Source organism: Mastomys coucha, unplaced genomic scaffold (genome assembly GCF_008632895.1).
Source record: "Mastomys coucha isolate ucsf_1 unplaced genomic scaffold, UCSF_Mcou_1 pScaffold22, whole genome shotgun sequence".
Classification (NCBI taxonomy): Eukaryota; Metazoa; Chordata; class Mammalia; order Rodentia; family Muridae; genus Mastomys; species Mastomys coucha.
Genome location: NW_022196905.1, coordinates 60,960,190 through 60,979,566, shown reverse-complemented (window position 1 = coordinate 60,979,566; position 19,377 = coordinate 60,960,190). Strand labels below are relative to the sequence as shown.

At 38.7% G+C, this 19,377-nt stretch overlaps 1 protein-coding gene across 8 annotated transcripts in view; it reads left to right on the top strand.

Moving 5' to 3' along the window:
* Atp8a1 (ATPase phospholipid transporting 8A1) overlaps positions 1-19,377 on the top strand; it is a 226,824-nt gene that overhangs the window by 58,269 nt on the left and 149,178 nt on the right. For 4 of the 8 annotated variants that reach the window (XM_031342537.1, XM_031342534.1, XM_031342536.1 and 1 more), the window contains exons 6-11: positions 2,277-2,317; positions 7,743-7,816; positions 12,809-12,878; positions 14,102-14,229; positions 17,531-17,642; positions 18,917-19,082. In XM_031342537.1, coding sequence (XP_031198397.1) covers positions 2,277-2,317; positions 7,743-7,816; positions 12,809-12,878; positions 14,102-14,229; positions 17,531-17,642; positions 18,917-19,082 — 591 coding nt within the window. Of the gene's footprint in view, positions 1-2,276; positions 2,318-7,742; positions 7,817-7,848; positions 7,996-9,958; positions 10,033-12,808; positions 12,879-14,101; positions 14,230-17,530; positions 17,643-18,916; positions 19,083-19,377 lie in introns of those variants that run through there. The other 4 variants (XM_031342535.1, XM_031342532.1, XM_031342538.1 and 1 more) reach the window with 3 other exon arrangements.

Below are 19,377 nucleotides of genomic sequence, written 5' to 3'. Positions count from 1 at the left end.
GTAACTCAGTGAGTGAAGCACTTACTGGGAAAGCACAAGGCCCAGGGTTAGGAATCTTAGGACCTATATGATAGTCAGGTAGGCACGGAAGTCCATCTGCAATCTCCAAAGCGGGGCAGCTGCCTAGATACACCAGCTCTGTGTTCAGCATGATGCTGTACCTCAGTATATAAGGTAGAGAGCTATTGAGGAATATACTTGATGTCAATATCTGGCCTCCACATAAATATATATTCACATACACACACATACACACACACACACACACACACCTGTGTATACATATGTACACACACCCCCACATGCAAACATATGTATATGCACACATGTGCACACATATACACATATACTAAAGGGGTTAGTATTGTATTTGGAAAAATATCTGCTTAATAAGAAATGGGCTCCTGAAGGAAATAAATCTCAATAAAGAAATGTCCAAGTATTTTTGCCCCAACATTGTATCAGTTCATCCAGTTAGAGTCCACATGGACAGCTTGGCTGCCTCTCTTGTAGATACTCATTTACATTTTACCTACTAGGTTCTGATAACAGATAGCATGTTCTCTCTGTCCACTAATCTTGATTCATGGTGACAAACCATTCTGAGGTAGACACTAGAAGCATGGGCAGGCACAGCCTAAGCCCAGGCTTTTACTGTGAGATGTGTCCTCTGGACTCCTGGTACTGTGCATACATTGGTGAAGCGCAGCCTTCCTCCTGGGATCAGCTGGGTGTACTCTGCTAGCCTTAGAGTCTTAGAGACTACATACAGCTCTGAATGCATATGGTTCAGATCCCCAGCCCCTATCTGTTTGAGTAGTATAAAAATAAGAATTTTAACACTCCCTCAAGCAGTTGCATTGCTGGTATGTGAGACATGCTTTAGTTTTACCCTTCCATTTGAATTTAATAAAGTTTTCTCACCAGTGTGCCTTGCAAGGTGTCTTATTCTTGGCATTTGTTTTTCTGTCAGCATCTGATGTCTTATGTGACAGAAGAGGTGTAAGACATTAGAAACAAAGAACTAAGTAAGACACGAGCCTTATAAGAGAGTTTGGAATACACAAATAACTAGAGCTGGGTGGTGGTGGCACACGACTTTAATCCTTAGCACTTGGAAGGCAGAGGCAGGCGAATTTCTGAGTTCAAGGCCAGCCTGGTCTACAAAGTGAGTTCCAGGACAGCCAGGGCTATACAGAGAAACCCTGTCTCAAGAAAAAAAAAAAAAAAGAATTATACTAGAATGCTGGTTTTAAAATATCATGTGGAGTTAATGTTGGGCTTGCTGTGTAATGTCATCAGCTTGTTTTCATGACTTTTCTAGAAGGTTCCAACTCTGTCCCTTCTAACATCAACAGAAACTGAATGTCATATAATTTTTTGCTATTAATGAATTATTTTGTAATTTCACATTGTATACGTGCTGAGCTGTTTTTGATGTTAGAGCAAACGTAGCTTTGCCCTCAAGGATTTAATGTCCATGTCATTTATCACTGGGCCTTGGTTTTTTCCTTGAAGTCCTAAGTGCAGTGCGTGTTACCTGCCTCTCTGGTGCTGTCTTCAGTGTTTGGTGTGCATCACTGTGCTCGGGATTACATCACAAACCTAGAGTGGGTGGGGTTAGAGGTACTGAGTAACAGAGGTACTGAGTAACTGTACTGTGCCATGACACAGGAAGTCCACTATAAAATACTCTTCTCGATTTCAGAATAGCTTCTTTCACTTTTTCTACCAAGCCACACATGGAATGTCTTCGCATTATTATGCACCTAATAACACTGGGTTCTTTTCTGATTCTTCTTTGTGTTAAAGTCTTATTAATTAAAAATCTGTGATGTCCCTGCTTATGCTGCCTTTGTCTATTCAAGATTAAAATTAATAATTACTACAACCCATGTAGACTAGTACCACCTCAGGATAATAGTTGTCATTAGAAAATGGATGTAGGCTAGTCATTTTCCTTTAACATAATTTGTCAGTTTTCTCCCCCCAACCCTGAGGTTCCCCTGTGTCTTGAAGGAGGCATGTGACCACTCCAGTGAGACTGCTTTGAGTTAGAGATAAGTCACTGTGGGAGCTGAAATAGAAATTGCAAATTTTTATTTCCTTGTTTGCTCCTTGCTGTCACAACTAGTTTTTAAAGATATAATATTTATAATATTGCTGCTAGCCGTTTCCATAGAAGCTATTCATTTAAATAATCATTTCATTAGGTAGAACCTGTGATTGGTAGTAAAAAAAAATGTTCTTTACAATGTCATCTTTTCTCTTTGCAGTTTTGAGAAATGGTGCTTGGGAAATTGTTCACTGGGAAAAGGTATGCATTGGTTTTATTTTATTTCAGAAGAAATGCATAGAAGTGTACTTTATAGCATAATTTTTGTATATATTATAAGCAAATGTCAACAATTCTACTAATGTGGAAGCTGTTTAGTAATTACTATAAACATTCATGAAACCTTCCCTGAGCATTTCTGTACTCTTCCAGGAAGGCTATTCTCTGGAAAGTACAATCTAGAGCATTTTTGTTTCACAGTATTATTTTGAGTACCCTTTCATAGATTTTATTTATTTTGTGTGTTGTAAATTTTGTTTTGATCATTTACTGTCCAAGTAAAAGAAATTTGATTTCTGCTATTTCATATTTGCATGTTTTAGTTCAAACTCATAGTGAAATCACCCCATTTACATTTTACCACTTTTTAAAGACGAGTGGTCATATAAACTAAACGCCATTCTCTAATGAAGCAGAAGCCAGTTCTGTTGCTTCAGAGGTTAACCTGCTAGCTAGAAACTCCACCCTGGCGTAGCGAGTGGAGTCACAATTTGGCCAGTGTTATCCAGGTGTCTGTTGTAGCCATTCCTTGCAAAAGGTAAGCAAGGAGTTCAAGGCCAGCCTGGTCTACAAAGTGAGTTCCAGGACAGCCAGGGACAACTGGTAATTCTTCCATAGTCCCAGAACACACAGCCTCCAGTCATCCACAATCAGTAGCCTTGGTGGCCATTTATTTTAGATGGCTTCTTAGAGGCCAAGGCAGTGGGCACTGGATATATATCTCACAAGACATTATCGTACTGGGACAACAAAAGTGTTGTCTGCTGCCAATTCATTTATGCTCCATTGAAGTTCATGCATCCAGTTCTCCTTTGTGATGTTAGTGGTCACCTTCTGTCAGTGTCTCTTCTCAATTAAAAAAAATAATTATTATTTGTTCATTTTTTTAAAAAAAAATCTCTAGGTAGACTGAGAACTGACATCTCCTCTTCTAGAGATGTGGGAATTCACAGCTCTCTGCTCTCTGGTCTTTGACATTAGAGTAATAAGGGGGAAAATACCTTCATCATGCTGGATTTCTGTGGCAGTCAGCTCTATTTCATTAGAGTAAAGTAGAAAAGTGAACAGATAAAAACTGTCAGGGGGGTCATGCTTTTATAGGTTCACCAGCTATTTGTGGATTTAAACATCTTACAGAGAAGACAGATGGGATATATTCAGATATAATTTATTGAATTTGGGTGCATTGCATTACAAGGGTTGTCAGTATAGTTAACAGAAAGATACAGTTTTGAAAATTGATATATCAGGATTTTTTTTCTTCTTACCTAAATTTCTTATTCAGATAACTTACAAAGTCAAGAAGTAATTCTCTTTTGCTCCATTATAAAATTAACCTTCAACTTTTTATCATGACAATCATTATTTTGAGGTTGTGCTGTTGTGCATAGATTATTGTAACTCATTTTTAATAGACAAAGATAACAAATCAGCTGTGGTTGCCTATATTGATAGTATTATTTGACATTCTTGAGGTCAAGGCCACGCTTAGTGTGCATATCCCATATTATGATATGAAAAGATAGAATAAAGGGTGTTGTCAAAAAGCCACCCAGTTAAGAAGACCTGAAGTTATTTAGTAATTATAACTAGATAGCTACATTCATAAAGGTGGTTCAATGATGAATTCAAGGTAAACATGCAAAACTTAAAATATTTTGATGTTGGCGGTATTGTTAGGAAACACAGGGAAGACCTCATGATATGTGGACTACTTATAAGCAAAGCCTATGTAAACTGCGAGAAGAGAGCAAGCTGTTCTCTAGATGTTAAATACTCACATAAGTGAGGCTGGTATGATAGCTAATGTCAGTAATCCCAACCCTCAGGAGTCTGAGTCAGGAAGACGGCCTCAAGTTTGAGATTAGCCTGATCTCTGTGGTAAGACCTTGTCTCACATACACACCCCAAAAAGAGATTTAGAGAAATATATAAAATATGTTCTTTCAAAATTAAAAACAAGAGATTTCTTATTTCAAATGATTAATATAACATTTTTTTAAAAAAATCTGTTCCAAAAATAGATGTTAACAGATAGAGGAGAATACACAATCCTGAAATGAGGTAGGTTCAGTATTTGATAAGCAAGGTGAAATTGTAGATTGTCAGGGTCAAGAAATAATACTTGAATATTTAGGTTATATCTAAATCATGATTTGTACAAAAATAAATTCCATCTGGCTAAAAAGAGTTAAGTGTTAAAATGCTGTTCTGAAATATACATTAATAGAATGAAGATTTTAGTAAGTTTGTGGGAAAGATCAATATCTCATGATCGTGATTATATAAATTTTAAACCTATACAAAAGATGCCACAGATAACTGAGGAATATATTACATATTTTTACCAAATAGTACAAAATATTTTGGTTATTATTCTTTAAACAAAACTCCCAGTATCTGTAGTAAGCAAGAAGGAATATCAACTCGACTTGCCATCATGGTCAACCAAACAACAGAGCACAGACTTTAATATAATTGATGTTTCACTCATAGTCAAATAAATAGGAGAAACCTGTGTTCCAGAATTTTTATTTTATATTATATTAATATCCTTACAGTCTAGTAGTATGACTGCTCGTCATGAAAGCCATATAGAAGATTCTGGTAATTTACAACCCATCTCTACAATAATCATAAAGCATGAGGAAATCTACATATTCAATTTTTTTTGTAATATTTAAAACTAGGATACACATACAATAGAGAACAGACAAGTAAGTTACAATATTCTGCACCTATATTTTAACGACAAGTAAGACTTATTTTACATACCATGATGACACAAAGTTTTATACATTCATCCAATAAATATTTATTAAATGTATGTGCCAAGCAGTGAATGAACTCATAGCAGGTAACAAAACATGTAGTGGCTCCTATATCATAAAATGTAATCACAGGGGAAAAGAATAGGCCTGTCCATACTGAGCCACCCTCCATGCCAAAAGAAAAAAAAAAATGTATACTAACCAAGCAACAGGCACAAACACAGGCTTTCTTGATGGCTTGGCCATGTTGCTAGGACAGGTCTTGTCCCTGGTTCACGTGAAACTCTGTACAATGAAAAATAAACTTAATAAACTCAAGCCAGTAATGTCATCCCCATGCCCTTGTGATATAAAAAAACCCTCCACAAATGAACTTTGCTTCCGGGTACTTTCACTGTGATTGTTAGCGTGTGGATGTTGTCAGTTTTCCCCAGAAGAGTTAAGGGATTTGTCAGCGTACATAGAGTCACCACAGAACAGTGGGAAAGCTCTCAATGTTAGCAGCCCAGCACTTCAGAAGTGAGTCCTCTGTTACAAAAGGTGAAGTTTCAAGAATCGGATTTTAAAATAAGCGTTGCAGTGTCTAAGCCCCCTCCTCCCCAAGAAGCTGTATCTCTTGAAACAGAAGCGCCTGGCCCCATTGATCTCACCACACAAAGGCCACTTCTTCACTGAGCCATGTAGAGGTCACTGCTCAGGTTTTTCGAGACAGGTCCAAGTAGAGCATCTAGGTGAATGATCTTGAAATAAGCACATTTTTCTTGGCACAGTTCGGAAGCACGGCATGTGAGCTGTGTGCATAGCTGAACGTCGCGGTGCCAATCTGTGTAATGTAAGTTCCCACCACGAGATAGATTTCTCTGGATGAAAACCGTATCCTGAAAGAAAACCTCAAATAAAATGCAAATATGTTGTTACCTACAATTGGAAATAGTTTGGTTTTTAAATAAGTCCTTTGTAGCTAGACAATTTTACCCCTTTTCATAATCCTTGATCGTAATTGCTCATGTGCGTGGCTTGGGCATGTTGAAGCGAGTGAATCAGAAGCCCTAAATATTTCCCAGTGCCCTCCAGCGGGATCCGTGCTCAAAGCATTTCTTTGATCACAGCCTTTCTGTCTTCCTGGTTCTCTTATTCTGGAATGAAGAACACCATGTGGAGAGGTTAGAACCAGGAGAGAAAGTTGCCTAGGTATCTTTGAGAAACAGATCTAAAGGATAAGCAAGGAAGGGAGTGCCCTGCTTTCCTCACATCGCGCGTGCGCAGTGGGTAAGCTCGCTTTCCAGGCTGCTGGAGTCCCCACAGCGCAGCAGCCATAGAATTCCTTCAGCTTAATAACCCAAGCCCTTCTGTTGTATTGCAATGAATAAAGAAGCTGGATAGCACTGCAGCTGGAATTTTCCCAAGTCGAATGCATCAACCTAACGCTCCAGAGGTGATGCAGCCCTGGTTTTATGAAGCACGTAGTTTAATTGAAGAAAAAACCTTAACACATGGAGGAGATTAAAGAATGGTTACATGGTGACTGGGGTGGCTTTTTTTTTTCCTTGATTGCCAAGTATTTGTCTTTTATCATTTTCTTGTCCTTGGTACTATTAGCTACTGTACATTATTAAAGGATATCGTGTATTTATACATATCATTTTTATAGTTGCTTTTTTTTTGTATGTTCATCCTCTTTTGAGGTAGTGGGAGTTCATTCCCAATATCCTTGGTATTTGGGGCACTTTTAGATAGTCCTCATGGCAGGTTTCACCTGAAGTGATTTTTTTTTTTTTTTTTTTTTTTTAAGAGCATGCCAACCAGCACTTTCCTATCTGTAAAGCAGGCATATATACCATAGATTATAAGGTGACTGTCTCCAGCCTCCCCTCACTATTTCTCCCAATAGATAAACTTGCTGCTGTGACCCCATCTGCAGTAATTTCCCCACAATGATTCCCACTAAGGGTCCTGTTCCTGAGCAGAGCCGGGTAGTTGCTGAGTTGGAGATGCACTCTTTGCCAAAAGCTATTTGCTCAAAGCAGTGAGAACCCTCACAGATTACTCCCAATAGTTGTCTGGCCACAACAGAACTTTAATTTACCTCCATGCCAAACTCAAGGGTGAAAAATGCTACCATATAATAACAAAAAATTGCAGTTTATGTTATTCGAATTATAATGATAGTCACATTATAGCTAAGCAAAACTCAGGCTACAGGATAGGTAGATGTGTATTTGAGTCTCGGCTTTTCCACTCATCCTGAATATGTGACTCAGAAAGTTAGAAACTTAGATGTTTTCTTCCTTTCTAAACTATAAACTAAAGTGACTGCTCACAGATACCATTTCTTCACCCGTAGGGACCCTTCCTCAAGTAGGGAGAGGTTTTTACTGCGACTTCCTCCTTCTTATTTTTATGTCAAAGAGAGAGCATTTAAGAAGTTGAGATGTCAATCAAAGATGTAGAATTGAACAATACATTTTGTTAAGATGAATAACAGGTAAAAACAAATATACATTCACCTCTAATTTTATTCCATTTTTGTGAACATTAGAACTTTTTTTTTAATTCTGTGCATTGATACAATGGGTTGTATATTTTTTTACTATCTTTCCATGCAGATGATTAACCAATTCCCAGTTTTCTTTCAGGTAAATGTTGGAGATATAGTTATAATAAAAGGCAAAGAGTATATACCTGCTGACACTGTCCTTCTCTCGTCAAGGTAGAGACACCTACTGATGCTCAAACAGTGTAGAGGATGGTTTCTCTACCCTGCATTGACCTTGTGATTTCTCCAAGGAAATAAAGAATAAACGAAGAATTTCAAAACCTCTCATGATTCTTTATTAAGCATTTACAAAACTGATTGGCTTCATGTGTGCCATATAGAATAAGTATCAGGTACTACATAACCCAAACTTAAGAGTCTCCTCTTTCTCTGGCTCCATCCAGATCCATGTGGTGTGTTTATGAGTCCCTGTCATTTATATGATGCCGTCCATGGATTGGGCTCTGTTGCTTTTTTCTCTTTTTAGTCCTCATTTATAATAAATTCCTTTATTGCATAGTCATCTCTCTTGCTAACTTTCCTATTCCTCATGGTAACGTTCCTATTCCTCATGGTAAAATGATACAAGAGGATGGCTGGGTGATTTCTTATTGTCACTGTGCCTATCCATATGACTCAGTTTTCCCACCAGACTGAGTACTTTCTTCTTCCTTTCAAGGCTCTTCTGTTACTGAATATGGATAATTTTTTTGCGTTCACATTTTAAGATAGTTGTGAATCAGAATTCAGAACATATGGCCTTAGGATTAAAAACTGTCACACTAGTCCTTGTATAAATTTAGGATTTAAAAACTTTACAATTTTAGTCCCAAAATAAACAAAGAAGAAATGTGTTTTAATGTTCTTGAGGTTGTTTATCATCATTTCCTTGGACAGTTTGATTTGTAAAATCCACATAAAAATATGGACAGTGTCCTTTTTTTCAAAATCTATTTAATCAGGTCATGATTTAAAATGATTGGATTTTTTACAAGCTAGTGAAACATAATCAGGAAAGCAGTCATTCCTTGGCTATTTATAGAAACAGGTATTCAGGCATTCAGGCATTTGAAATAACTCAGGCTGTTTTGAGTTCCCTATCTGACGTCTCTGTGTAGCACAAATGACTGGTTTTTTTTTTTTTTTTTAAGTCTGACTTTCTGTCCTTAGTTACCTTTGTCTACAGCTTTGTCAGAGAGAGTTTCTAAAATGGAATTATTAGCTTATTGGCTCTACTTGTCTACATGGGAGCAAGCTCGAGGCGGAGCTTGAGGGAGCTTAAAATTAAAGTAGGAATATCATTGCCAGTTCTGTTTTTCATCGCCTTTCAATCTGAAAGGAGCAAACAGAAATGTTACCGTGTAGCCACAAGCACACTTAAATGGCAGAAACATAGAAGAGAGCACCTGCGGCTCTAATTCAAATCCAGACAGATGCTTGGTATGACTTTCATGTGTCTCTGGAATACAAGGGCTTACTCTCCTATACTCTCTGAACCACAGTGTGTTCCTTGTACTTTATTAATTATTAAATCACTTCTGCTGGTGCAGCCACGGCCTCAAACTGCCTAAGACAGGTGTCTGTGTAGCTTTCCACTAAAGATAATGTGATAGGGATGCAGTCAACTTTGAAAACGCTTTGGGGTCAGAGCAAAGATACTTTCGCAGTATCTGAGAGAGGGGGGCCAGAGGTACTTGTTTTGCAAATATCTAACAAAATAGTTTTAAAATAATTTCTTTGCTCATTTGCAAAGTTTGAAGCAAATTGAGGAGTTTAAGGAAAGGAAATCTGTACAATAAAAATAACTCTATAAAATGTTTTTATTTAATTTGATAAATTCTTATATGTAGACTTTAAGATTTATTTACTTATTATATGTAAGTACACTGTAGCTGTCTTCAGACACACCAGAAGAGGGCGTCAGATCCTATTACAGATGGTTGTAAGCCACCACGTGGTTGCTGGGATTTGAACTCATGACCTTTGGAAGAGCAGTCAGAGCTCTTAACCGCTGAGCCATCTCTCCAGCCCCATATGTAGACTTTAAAATGTTAAAGTTCCACTTTAGAAATTGAAAATTGGGTGGCTTAAAAATCAAATAAGTAATCTTTAAATATTAAATATTTTCATTTCTCCCTTCAGGCCTGATCAAAATAAGTTTTGAAAAAAATTGGCATTAAACATTTTTATTAACATGAATCCTCTTCTATAATAATTTCAAACCTCCTGTCTCTTTTGTCCATTTGTTTGGTTTTTATTTTCTCTGTTGTTCGTTTCTTTTTTCCCATTTTAATTCTTTTAAACTGGGACATGTAGGTGGCAGTGGGGGAGATAGTGAAGGTGACCAATGGGGAGCACCTCCCGGCAGATCTCCTCAGTCTGTCCTCCAGGTCAGAGCTACAGAGTGGGACAGGGTGTGTGTACGTGGGTCCTCACCTTAAACCAAAGAACAACTGCACCCAAATGCGGTTGAGCCGGATCTCCTCCTTTAAAGCAAAAACACATATCCTTCTTAGATGACGTGAATCGGAGATACTGTAAAGGCCCCTTATGAACATAGTGCCTCAGCTGGGCAGATTGCACTCCTATTACAGGAGTCCAAGAGATTCTAATTTCACGTGCATTGAGTCACATGTTTTAACAACAAGCCTTGCCTTTAAGGCTTTAGTTATCAATTCTCCAGGATATTGTATGTGAACAGTGTTAAGCTTTTCATGAGACAATCACCGAAAATCGATTACATTCTAATGGATGCTTTCTTATTCTTATATTTTAAATTTTCTACAAGTTCTGTGGAATTTCTGCAGTAACTGCGACTGAAATTTGGGCTTGTATAGGGTTTATAGAGGACCCCTGCACGAGGCTGGATGTCGTACATTTTCGTACTGCATGCTTTGGGATCCGCCTTCATCCCAGCTGTAACTTGTGAACAAATGCACATGGCTGTTATCTGTGTTGGCTGTCTCCAGGTGTCTGTTCTGTGGTGTGCATCCTGTTTCGTTTTTTTCACTTACTAATCAAAAAGCTTGCTTTGCCTCTGACTATAGTCTGTGTCTTGGATGTTATCATGACTTGCTGAAGTATTTATGAGCTAGCATGATTCCTGACTCTGCTGCCTATTCATAGCCCTTAGAGCTACTGCAGTCATAGCTGTCTGAAGTCATTGTTAGCAATGTTCCAAACTGGGATGTATTTCATTGGCCTCACATCAAGTAGAAGTCAGTCAGCCATTTAAACTTCCTAGTTTCTTAATCATTTGAAGCTCAATACCAATTGTTTTGTGTGGAGGGCAGTATTAGAATTAGAAGGTTACTTTCATTTCACTGTAAGACTGGCTTTGGATAAGTATGTTTACAGTAACATTTTAATGAGTTTTACTGCCAAGATAAAGAATTGGCGGTCTCAGTTACTGTTCTTTTGTTGCCATTTTTCTTTGCTAGCAGAGAAATGTGCTTTACAGCTTTAGACATTTCCAATGAATATGTGGAAATTATAAAGTTGGGCAGTTACCAGACTGAGAATAACTATTGTGACCTGAGTTAAAAATATTTTTTGGAATAATTGAGAATGAAAATATTAATATGGAAAGATTTCTCTGCTTGGGAAATAGCAGCCTATATGAAAGGAAGCTTGTAGGGAAAACTTGAAAGAATGTGTGAGGTTACTTTAAAATTAATCTATAAAATTTGATTGATGTCTAAATCCTTTAAGTAAAGCTTTTGTTAATTTCAAGGTGACAAAATTAAGTTTATATGCTCATTTCTGGCACTTAGTGCAGTCTATTTTGCACATGTGTAAATTGGAGGTTGATTAAAAAAATTCTAGTGTTTGCAACTTATAAATTTCTTTTCTATTTATACTTATTTATCCAATAAGAAACTAGACTGCATAGTCTGTAGTCAAGTGATAATGAGATTGGTTTAACTTAGGAATACCTTTTGGGTTATCTTCAGAATGCTTTTTTATAGAGTTGAGGGTTAAATTTTTACAGTCAGGCCACACTCATTTATCTGTAGTATACAAGCAACAAAAAACAAACAAAAAAGGTGAGATGGCTATAATATAATTGGAGAACACAGGCCACCACATCCAGAATTCACTTAAAACCTCAGATGCGGCAGCTTCAGGACAAGGAGCAATATGGCCAGGTGGGCTGATATTTGGTCTGATAGGAACATCTCAGTCAGGCTGGGCTGGACCAGTTTGTAAAATGCTTGCTTGTACATACAATGACCTGAGTCCAGTCGCTGAGACCCTGCATGAAAAAGACCACATGTGGTGGTGTTCTTGTAAGCCCACTGCTAAGGACATAGACACAGGCAGACCTGTTGAGCTCACTGACCAGTTAGCCCTAGTCTACTCTGTGAGTTCAAGGCTAATGAGAGACCCTGCCTCCAAAATACATGATAGCACCTGAGGACCCACAGCTCAGCTTATACTCTGACCTCCACCCATCTACATATGTGCCGCTCCACACACATGTACCAGGCCACAAATAACATGCATGTACACACACACACACACACACACACACACACGCACACATCTCAATCAAGTTTTTTTTAAATAGACCAAAAAATATAAAGTGTAATATCCACTTTCATTATAAAATACAGTAAAATACTTTAACAGTAGCCTTGAATTTTTAATATTATGTGGTCTATGTGATCTTGTGACCACAACTAAAGGCTAAGATAATAAGTGCAAGCTTGTAGAAGGAAGAGTCTGGAAGGTTTTAATCAACCATTTTGCATAACCAATTTACATGTGGGCCATGAGCATGAAACAGGACATTTCTGAGCTGGAGATAAATGTGGACACAAACCTGCTTTACACTCACTCTCAGAAACAGTCTGTGTTGTGTCTATATGGAGAAGCAGTTTTAAAATAGTATGGCTCCTCGTGATGTTATCTTGAAGTCCATTACTGAATGCTATCAGGAAATGGCTTTTTGGGGGGTCTCCTGGCTGGAAGGCTGATCCGTGAGTGTCGTGCATGAGTTGTGCCTCACGCTGTCTTGCCATTAGAATGAAACACATCAAGAGGCTAGGTGACTATATAGCTTTGTCTAGAATAAATGGCTTCGATGAGTGTGAGCCCTTAAGTAAGCTGGTCTCTTCCTTTCCTTTCTCAACTAAATCTTTGTTTTTCAATTATGAACAACAGTGAGCCCCAGGCCATGTGCTACATCGAGACATCCAACTTAGATGGGGAAACAAACTTGAAAATTAGACAAGTAAGTTCTATATATCGGCTCATAGTCACTGTTCTGGGATATGTATTTAGAAGCCTCTGTCAAAAAGGGATCCTGGCTAAATACAACTATTTTCTCTTTGCACCATGTGAAAAATAGTTTGTAAACTGTTTAGAATTAAGTACTGTGGGACTCAGATATGGTTTCCTGGTTGAATATGTTCCATTGTGAAATATTACTTATAATATTCTAATTACTCTGTATAATAGCCAATGCTTGAACAATAATAGTAGCAGTAGTATTTGTTAATGTTTGTGTGTCTGTTTTTGTGTGTGTGTGTGTGTGAGAGAGAGAGAGAGAGACAGAGACAGAGACAGAGGCAAAGAGAAAGACACAGATACTGTGAATCCAAGTGTGCCGTGGTTGGCCTGGATTCACTATATAGATCAATGGCCTTAAACTCACAGAGCTCCACCTGCCTCTGTGGATCCTGGGATTGCCCCATACCTGGTGTTCTAAGTCCTTTGACATGTTCATTTACTTGTTTTTCTTGGCCCCAGTTAGCATTGGGTTTGCCACACTGAACAGCCAAAATGTCCATTGCTCTTTAGAAACACATTTATCTTGAGAATATAAATTATTTTATATTTCTACATTTGCTTTTCATATGTTCAGCAGAAAACAACAGTGACATTTTCTTGATAAAGTTTTAAAGGGGGCGTTTATTTTCAATACATACCCTTGGCTTCTTGATGATTGACAGCAATGCCAGTGGGGTGTTTGGGCTATGGTAGAACGGGATTGTCAGGAGGGAGCTGAACTCAGGTGGCTGAGAAGGCGGATGTCCTCAGGGCCAGTCTCTTCCAGCTGAGTGGAGAACTGCTTGGAAGTTCTCCCTCTCAAGAAAGGAGGGAGTAAAGGGAAGGAGAAAAGGAGAAAGGAAGATCAAACTGTTCTCTTTGAATGCAAACTCTACTGTGTTTCACCTCCTCCTTTGGACTCAGGAGACAGAGACCGTACAGCAGCCAGTATTGACTTTAGTTTTAAAAGTGGTGCAGTGGACACTTTAGGACTTTTATAAAAGTTGTTTTATTCTGTTCTAAAAGTCTGTGCTCACATGGATAAGAAAGATACCCTTAAATTATAGTTTGACTGTATTATGTAAAGGGAAAGAATTATTCCTTATCTATCCAAGAGCTTGGAGAGTGCCCCGCCCTCACAATGCTTACTTAAAATACTCTCTTTATTTGGGAATGTGCCAACAGGGCTTACCAGCAACGTCGGATATTAAAGACATTGAAAGTTTGATGAGAATTTCTGGCAGAATCGAGTGTGAAAGCCCAAACCGACATCTCTACGATTTTGTTGGGAACATAAGGCTTGACGGACATGGGTATGTAAACTCCCATTCTCCGTGTCATCCTGTGCCACTGAGTGTCTCCTAATCTGCTTACACGAGATTGTCTTCTGTTCTAGATACTCACTCACAGCAATTGTTTTGAGCATGTCTGTATTTCAACTCACATCCTTTGTAAGGATGCTGAATCCTGACTCTCTCTCTTCATGTAAAGTAATCAAAAACATCCCCATGTTCCTGTCACTCTGGGAGTTGGATGTTTTCAGTGATATTCCAAGACTCTGGAATATTCTTTATGTGTAAATAGCCTGTGGCTGGTTCTTTGGCTGAATTTCCTGCCATGAACTTTCCTGCCCCAAGCCCATGGCCATGGTCCATTTCTTTGATGTCTAGATGCCTCAAGGAGTTCAGATGGTATCACAATAGCCAGATAATTTTTTATCTCCTCTGTATATGCTGTTTTTCTAGGCCATCCTATCATGTGTAGTCACTAGTTTCTGCTACCTGATTTTCCTTTCCTAACACTTCCTTAACTTCTCTTATTCATTTAACTAGTATTTAGTAAACACTTAAATTTTAGGTGCCTAGACCTGGGAGTTATAAGCACACACCAATACCTGGCTTTTTTTTCTTTCTTTATGAGTTCTGAGTATCAAACTAAGTCCTCATGATTGCACAGAAAGCGATTTACTGACAAGCATCTCCCCAGCCCCACGAGTGCAGAAATTTAAAGACTTAATCTCCCCTAACATCCAAATGCCATGATATTAAAGAATAGATTGCAATATGGAAATATTGGAGAGACACTAACACATACCATGGAATTTTTTGAAAATTCTTTCTTGTGGTAAAGTAGTTGGAGGGCAGACAGAAATAAGGGAATAAATAAAAATTGTGATTCTTTATTGTTTTGTAAAAAACAGGAAGCCTTTGGGAATGATAGCATAGGACAAAAGAGATGAGGTGTTCTTAGGAAGGAATCTCTAGGGTGATTGTCATCAGCCTCCTTCAGAAGGTGACATTTGAACTGTGGTGATCAGAAGGTTAGGAGTTTAATCCCATGAATATCTAGAGGTAAAGGATTCTGGAGAGAAGAAATGGTGCAAATCACTGCAATTGGAGGAAGAGAAATTGAGGTAAAAGACAAAAGATAATAATGGGCCAGATCCCATAGACATTGTAGGCCATTACAGGGTGTTCTGAGTAAATTTGGGTTCCATGCATGGGTTATGAAAGAGAAACATCTTCCCTTTAAGTTTTGAACTTAATAAGTCCATGGTGTCCAAGTGACATTTGAATATATGTCTGAACTTTGAGAGTAGTTTGTATTAGATATTTGAACTCATGGGCCTGGAAAAAAAAATGATTGAAATTGAAAGAGTATAGACAAAAAAATTGAAAGCCCTGAGGACTGTCTAGCATGGAAGAAGAGTGGGGTCTGCTGTCACTCGTGACCAAGTGCACTGTGTCTGAACATTAACATTTGGGTTTATTGAGTGGTGATCATGGCTCTTGACTCAAGCAGGTGGAACCTGATGAGGGTGAGCCTACATCATGGATAGGCATTGGCTACAGCAAGTGTGGGCTTCTTTATCAAGGAGTTTTATTGCAATGCAAGACAAAGCAATGGGACAGAACAAGGCAAGAAGGGTGGGGTGCTTGGTGCCCCACTTCCATTTCCTGTCCTCACTCCTTCCCTCCTCTACACAGCAGAGCTTGTACCAGACGGGTGTGCTGTCCAACTAACCATCAGCTAGATGCACTAGTTCAAGCAACCTAGGTGAATGCGGCAGTGTTCTCACTGTTAGAATATGAATGATAAAAAATTAAATAAGGAACTAAGTAAACGACATGTGAAATACACCCTGAATGGACACCCTTGTCTAAAGTACCAGCATTTCTTATAGTAAATGACATGGGAAATATACTCTGAACTGACATCCTTACCTAACCCACCAAAACACATTCTTATGATCTTTGACGTAACTGTTAATTCTAGAATTCTCAGAGTAATCTTTCCTTGAACATATGGCTATAGACTAATGATAGATTTGGCCATTTGTACAAGTATCATTTCTTAAGTCTGACATTTTTAACTGGCCAGCTTCCATTCCTTATCATTAAATCAGTGCCAAGCAAATCCACGCCATAAGGAAAACTGTATGTGGTGGTAGCAAGATTTAAAAGCCTAAAGTTTTATAATATGTGTTATTTTATCAGAACGATCGATATGAGTGAGTGAGACGGGGACTCTAGGAGGAGCAGGCAGCGTGGGAGGCAGTGGGGAGCAATGAATGTGTATCAGACATGGTACTGAGCCCAGGCAGATAGGTGAGGAGCAGTGGGTACACAGGTGCACTACTGCACCATCCAGAAACTTCCCAAGAACTTTGTGGAACCTGCTCTAGCCTCCAAGCCCCTCCTAATCCTGATGTGCACTCCAGATGTTGTCACCTGTACAAGATAATTATGTGATTTCAATATGGTTTTGTCCCCTAGAGGGCTTATACATACTGAAAACTCATCTCCCAATGTAATGACTAGACTGTAATGTAATGACTGGCCCCAAAATAAACCTCTTATCCATACAAAATAACCAGTCTTCATGCATTTTGTAAGCCTTCACAAAATGGACTATGCCTCATTCCCATCCTAGTGGGCCCTAAGCCTGCTGTGGGTTATTAATGAGGGGAGTTACAATACACTGTTTCCTGAGGACCCCTGCAGGGGCCATGCTAACCCACAAATATGGATGGGTCGATTTCACTGAGCCAGGAGAATGTATTTCCTGAAGGAAGGTCCAATGCCCAGACTATCCCCAGCCTTGGAAGCTGACTGGACCATCTAAACCCACCAGAAATGGAGGTTTTCCTGTCTCACTTGGCCTTTACTGATTGACAAGTCCTATATTCATTATAGACTCCATTGGAAATGGTTTCCTCCTTATCCAAGAAGATTTAAGTGGAATTGTTTTTTTTTTTTTAACATATGAGTTTTTACATTACTTTCTTAAATGAAAACCTACCTTGGTTATTAGGAATCCTTGAGCCATTCAATTTGGATGGTACATTTCCATCAACTGACTCAATACATGGGGGATACTTGTAGTCCACAGGGAGAGGAAAGACATAAAAAAATGGCCAGTTTGGTGTTAAAAGAAAAACAACTTCTTCCTAACAGTTATATTTGAAAAGTATCATTATTGGTTGAGAAAAAAAAATTTCCTTTCCAAAAATAAAGTTTTAATAGTGGAGACTTTGATAACTGTATAATGACTGTGCATTTCTAGGGCATTTTTGGACTATGTCATTTCTAATGCCAGCATTCTCTGTCCTAGCACTGTTCCCCTGGGGGCAGACCAGATCCTTCTCCGAGGTGCTCAGTTAAGAAATACCCAGTGGGTTCATGGAATAGTTGTCTACACTGGCCACGACACCAAACTGATGCAGGTGAGACTTTTATCTATGAAGCCTTTTCAGACAAAGTCTCTGGGAAATGCATGATTCATTGCTCTTGCTGCACTTGTCCCAAACAGAGCACACCAGCCATCAGATATCCCTGAGCCTCATCCCCCCCACACACACACACTGGGAACGAAGTGAAGGGGACCTTGAAATCCCTTCCCAGGGAGAAGAGCTCCCTGCACACAGGAACACTGTGAAACTTTCCCCAAGGTCACCCGACACATGAGCACCCAGTGAATAGTGGGGTGTATTGATCCATGACATTTTACAACTACTAGTGCTCATTATCAACTTGCCTGTGTAACACTATTTGTGTTAAAATATTTGTCTTGTCATTTTATTTTAATGCAGTGGTCAAATGTTAAATTTGAGCCTTTTTTTTTTTTTTTAAGAAAAGTATAAACAGTTGTTTTTATTTTCATGGCATTTCTGTATAAGGCCGTTTTTGCTGTCTATTCTCCTCCTAATATTCATCCACACCCATGTGGGCTTCGTCGCTGCATTGTAATGCAAGCTGCATTCAGTAGTGTAACAAGCGTAGGGAGCTCACTTGGAAATACTCACTGGAGTACCACTCTAAAGGGTTTTGGTCCCCGTATATCATGCAGGCGTGAAGATGCTAACACTGATAAGTGAGATGCTCCTACCCTGGCCATGCTATAAATTCTATCATTCTTCATTTATATTGGTTAGGAGGGATTTCCTTTTCTGTTCTGAGGATGCTTGATGCTACACAGACGTGGCATAAATACTGTATCAGCACATAGCGCAGAAGAGCCTTCTTCGTCCTCTTGAATTACCACTGTGTCCAGTAAAACAGTTGCTGTTTAGACAAGAGATCCTTTAGACCCTGAGATGTTTGCGGGACTGTAGTCCTTTTTCTCAGCTTCTTCTAAGCAAAGGCACTGAGGAGATGCTGTGAAAAGACCTTGTGTGTCTAAGTAGCCATGTATATCGTAGCCTGCCTGACACTCCCTGCAAAACAAACATTACCCCTCCCCACTTTTCTCATTGTTTTACAACCTAGAAAAAGATTTATGTGGTATAGTGGTCTTAAGAAAAAGAGGTGGCAGCCATGGGCACCCTATCACACTTGTTCTGCATTTGGAACAGTTTTCAACTCAGATCCAGGTACTGAGCTGTGACTTTGTCTCCCTCATCAACTGCTAAGTATGCAGTGCTAAATTGTGCAGTAGTTTGTTTTTTTTTTTAACCACTTATCTTGTTTTGTTTTTGCTTTGTTTTGTCTTGTTTTACAGAATTCCACAAGCCCACCACTTAAACTGTCCAATGTGGAACGGATTACAAATGTACAAATTCTGATTTTATTTTGCATCTTAATTGCCATGTCTCTTGTGTGTTCTGTGGGCTCAGCCATTTGGAATCGAAGGCACTCCGGGAAAGACTGGTACCTCCATCTACACTGTGAGCAGTGACGGCTGACTTCCTTGTTTCTTCCCCTTTGACTGATTTGTGCATTTGCTTCGCTGTCAATCTTAATTTAGTTTGCAGAATATCTCATTGTTTCTGAAAGGGAAACTTGTGACTAAGATAGCTGGAGGTCTTATCTTCATTTTTTTTAATGGATTTCCAGGAAAAGCAAGTAAAATTTAGGTTCTCAGAACTTCAAAATACTTAAAAACATACCTCATTTTATAGTAGTATAAAATGCTCTGTTAATATAACCATAAAACTGCTCTCTAAAGTATATTAAATGTGG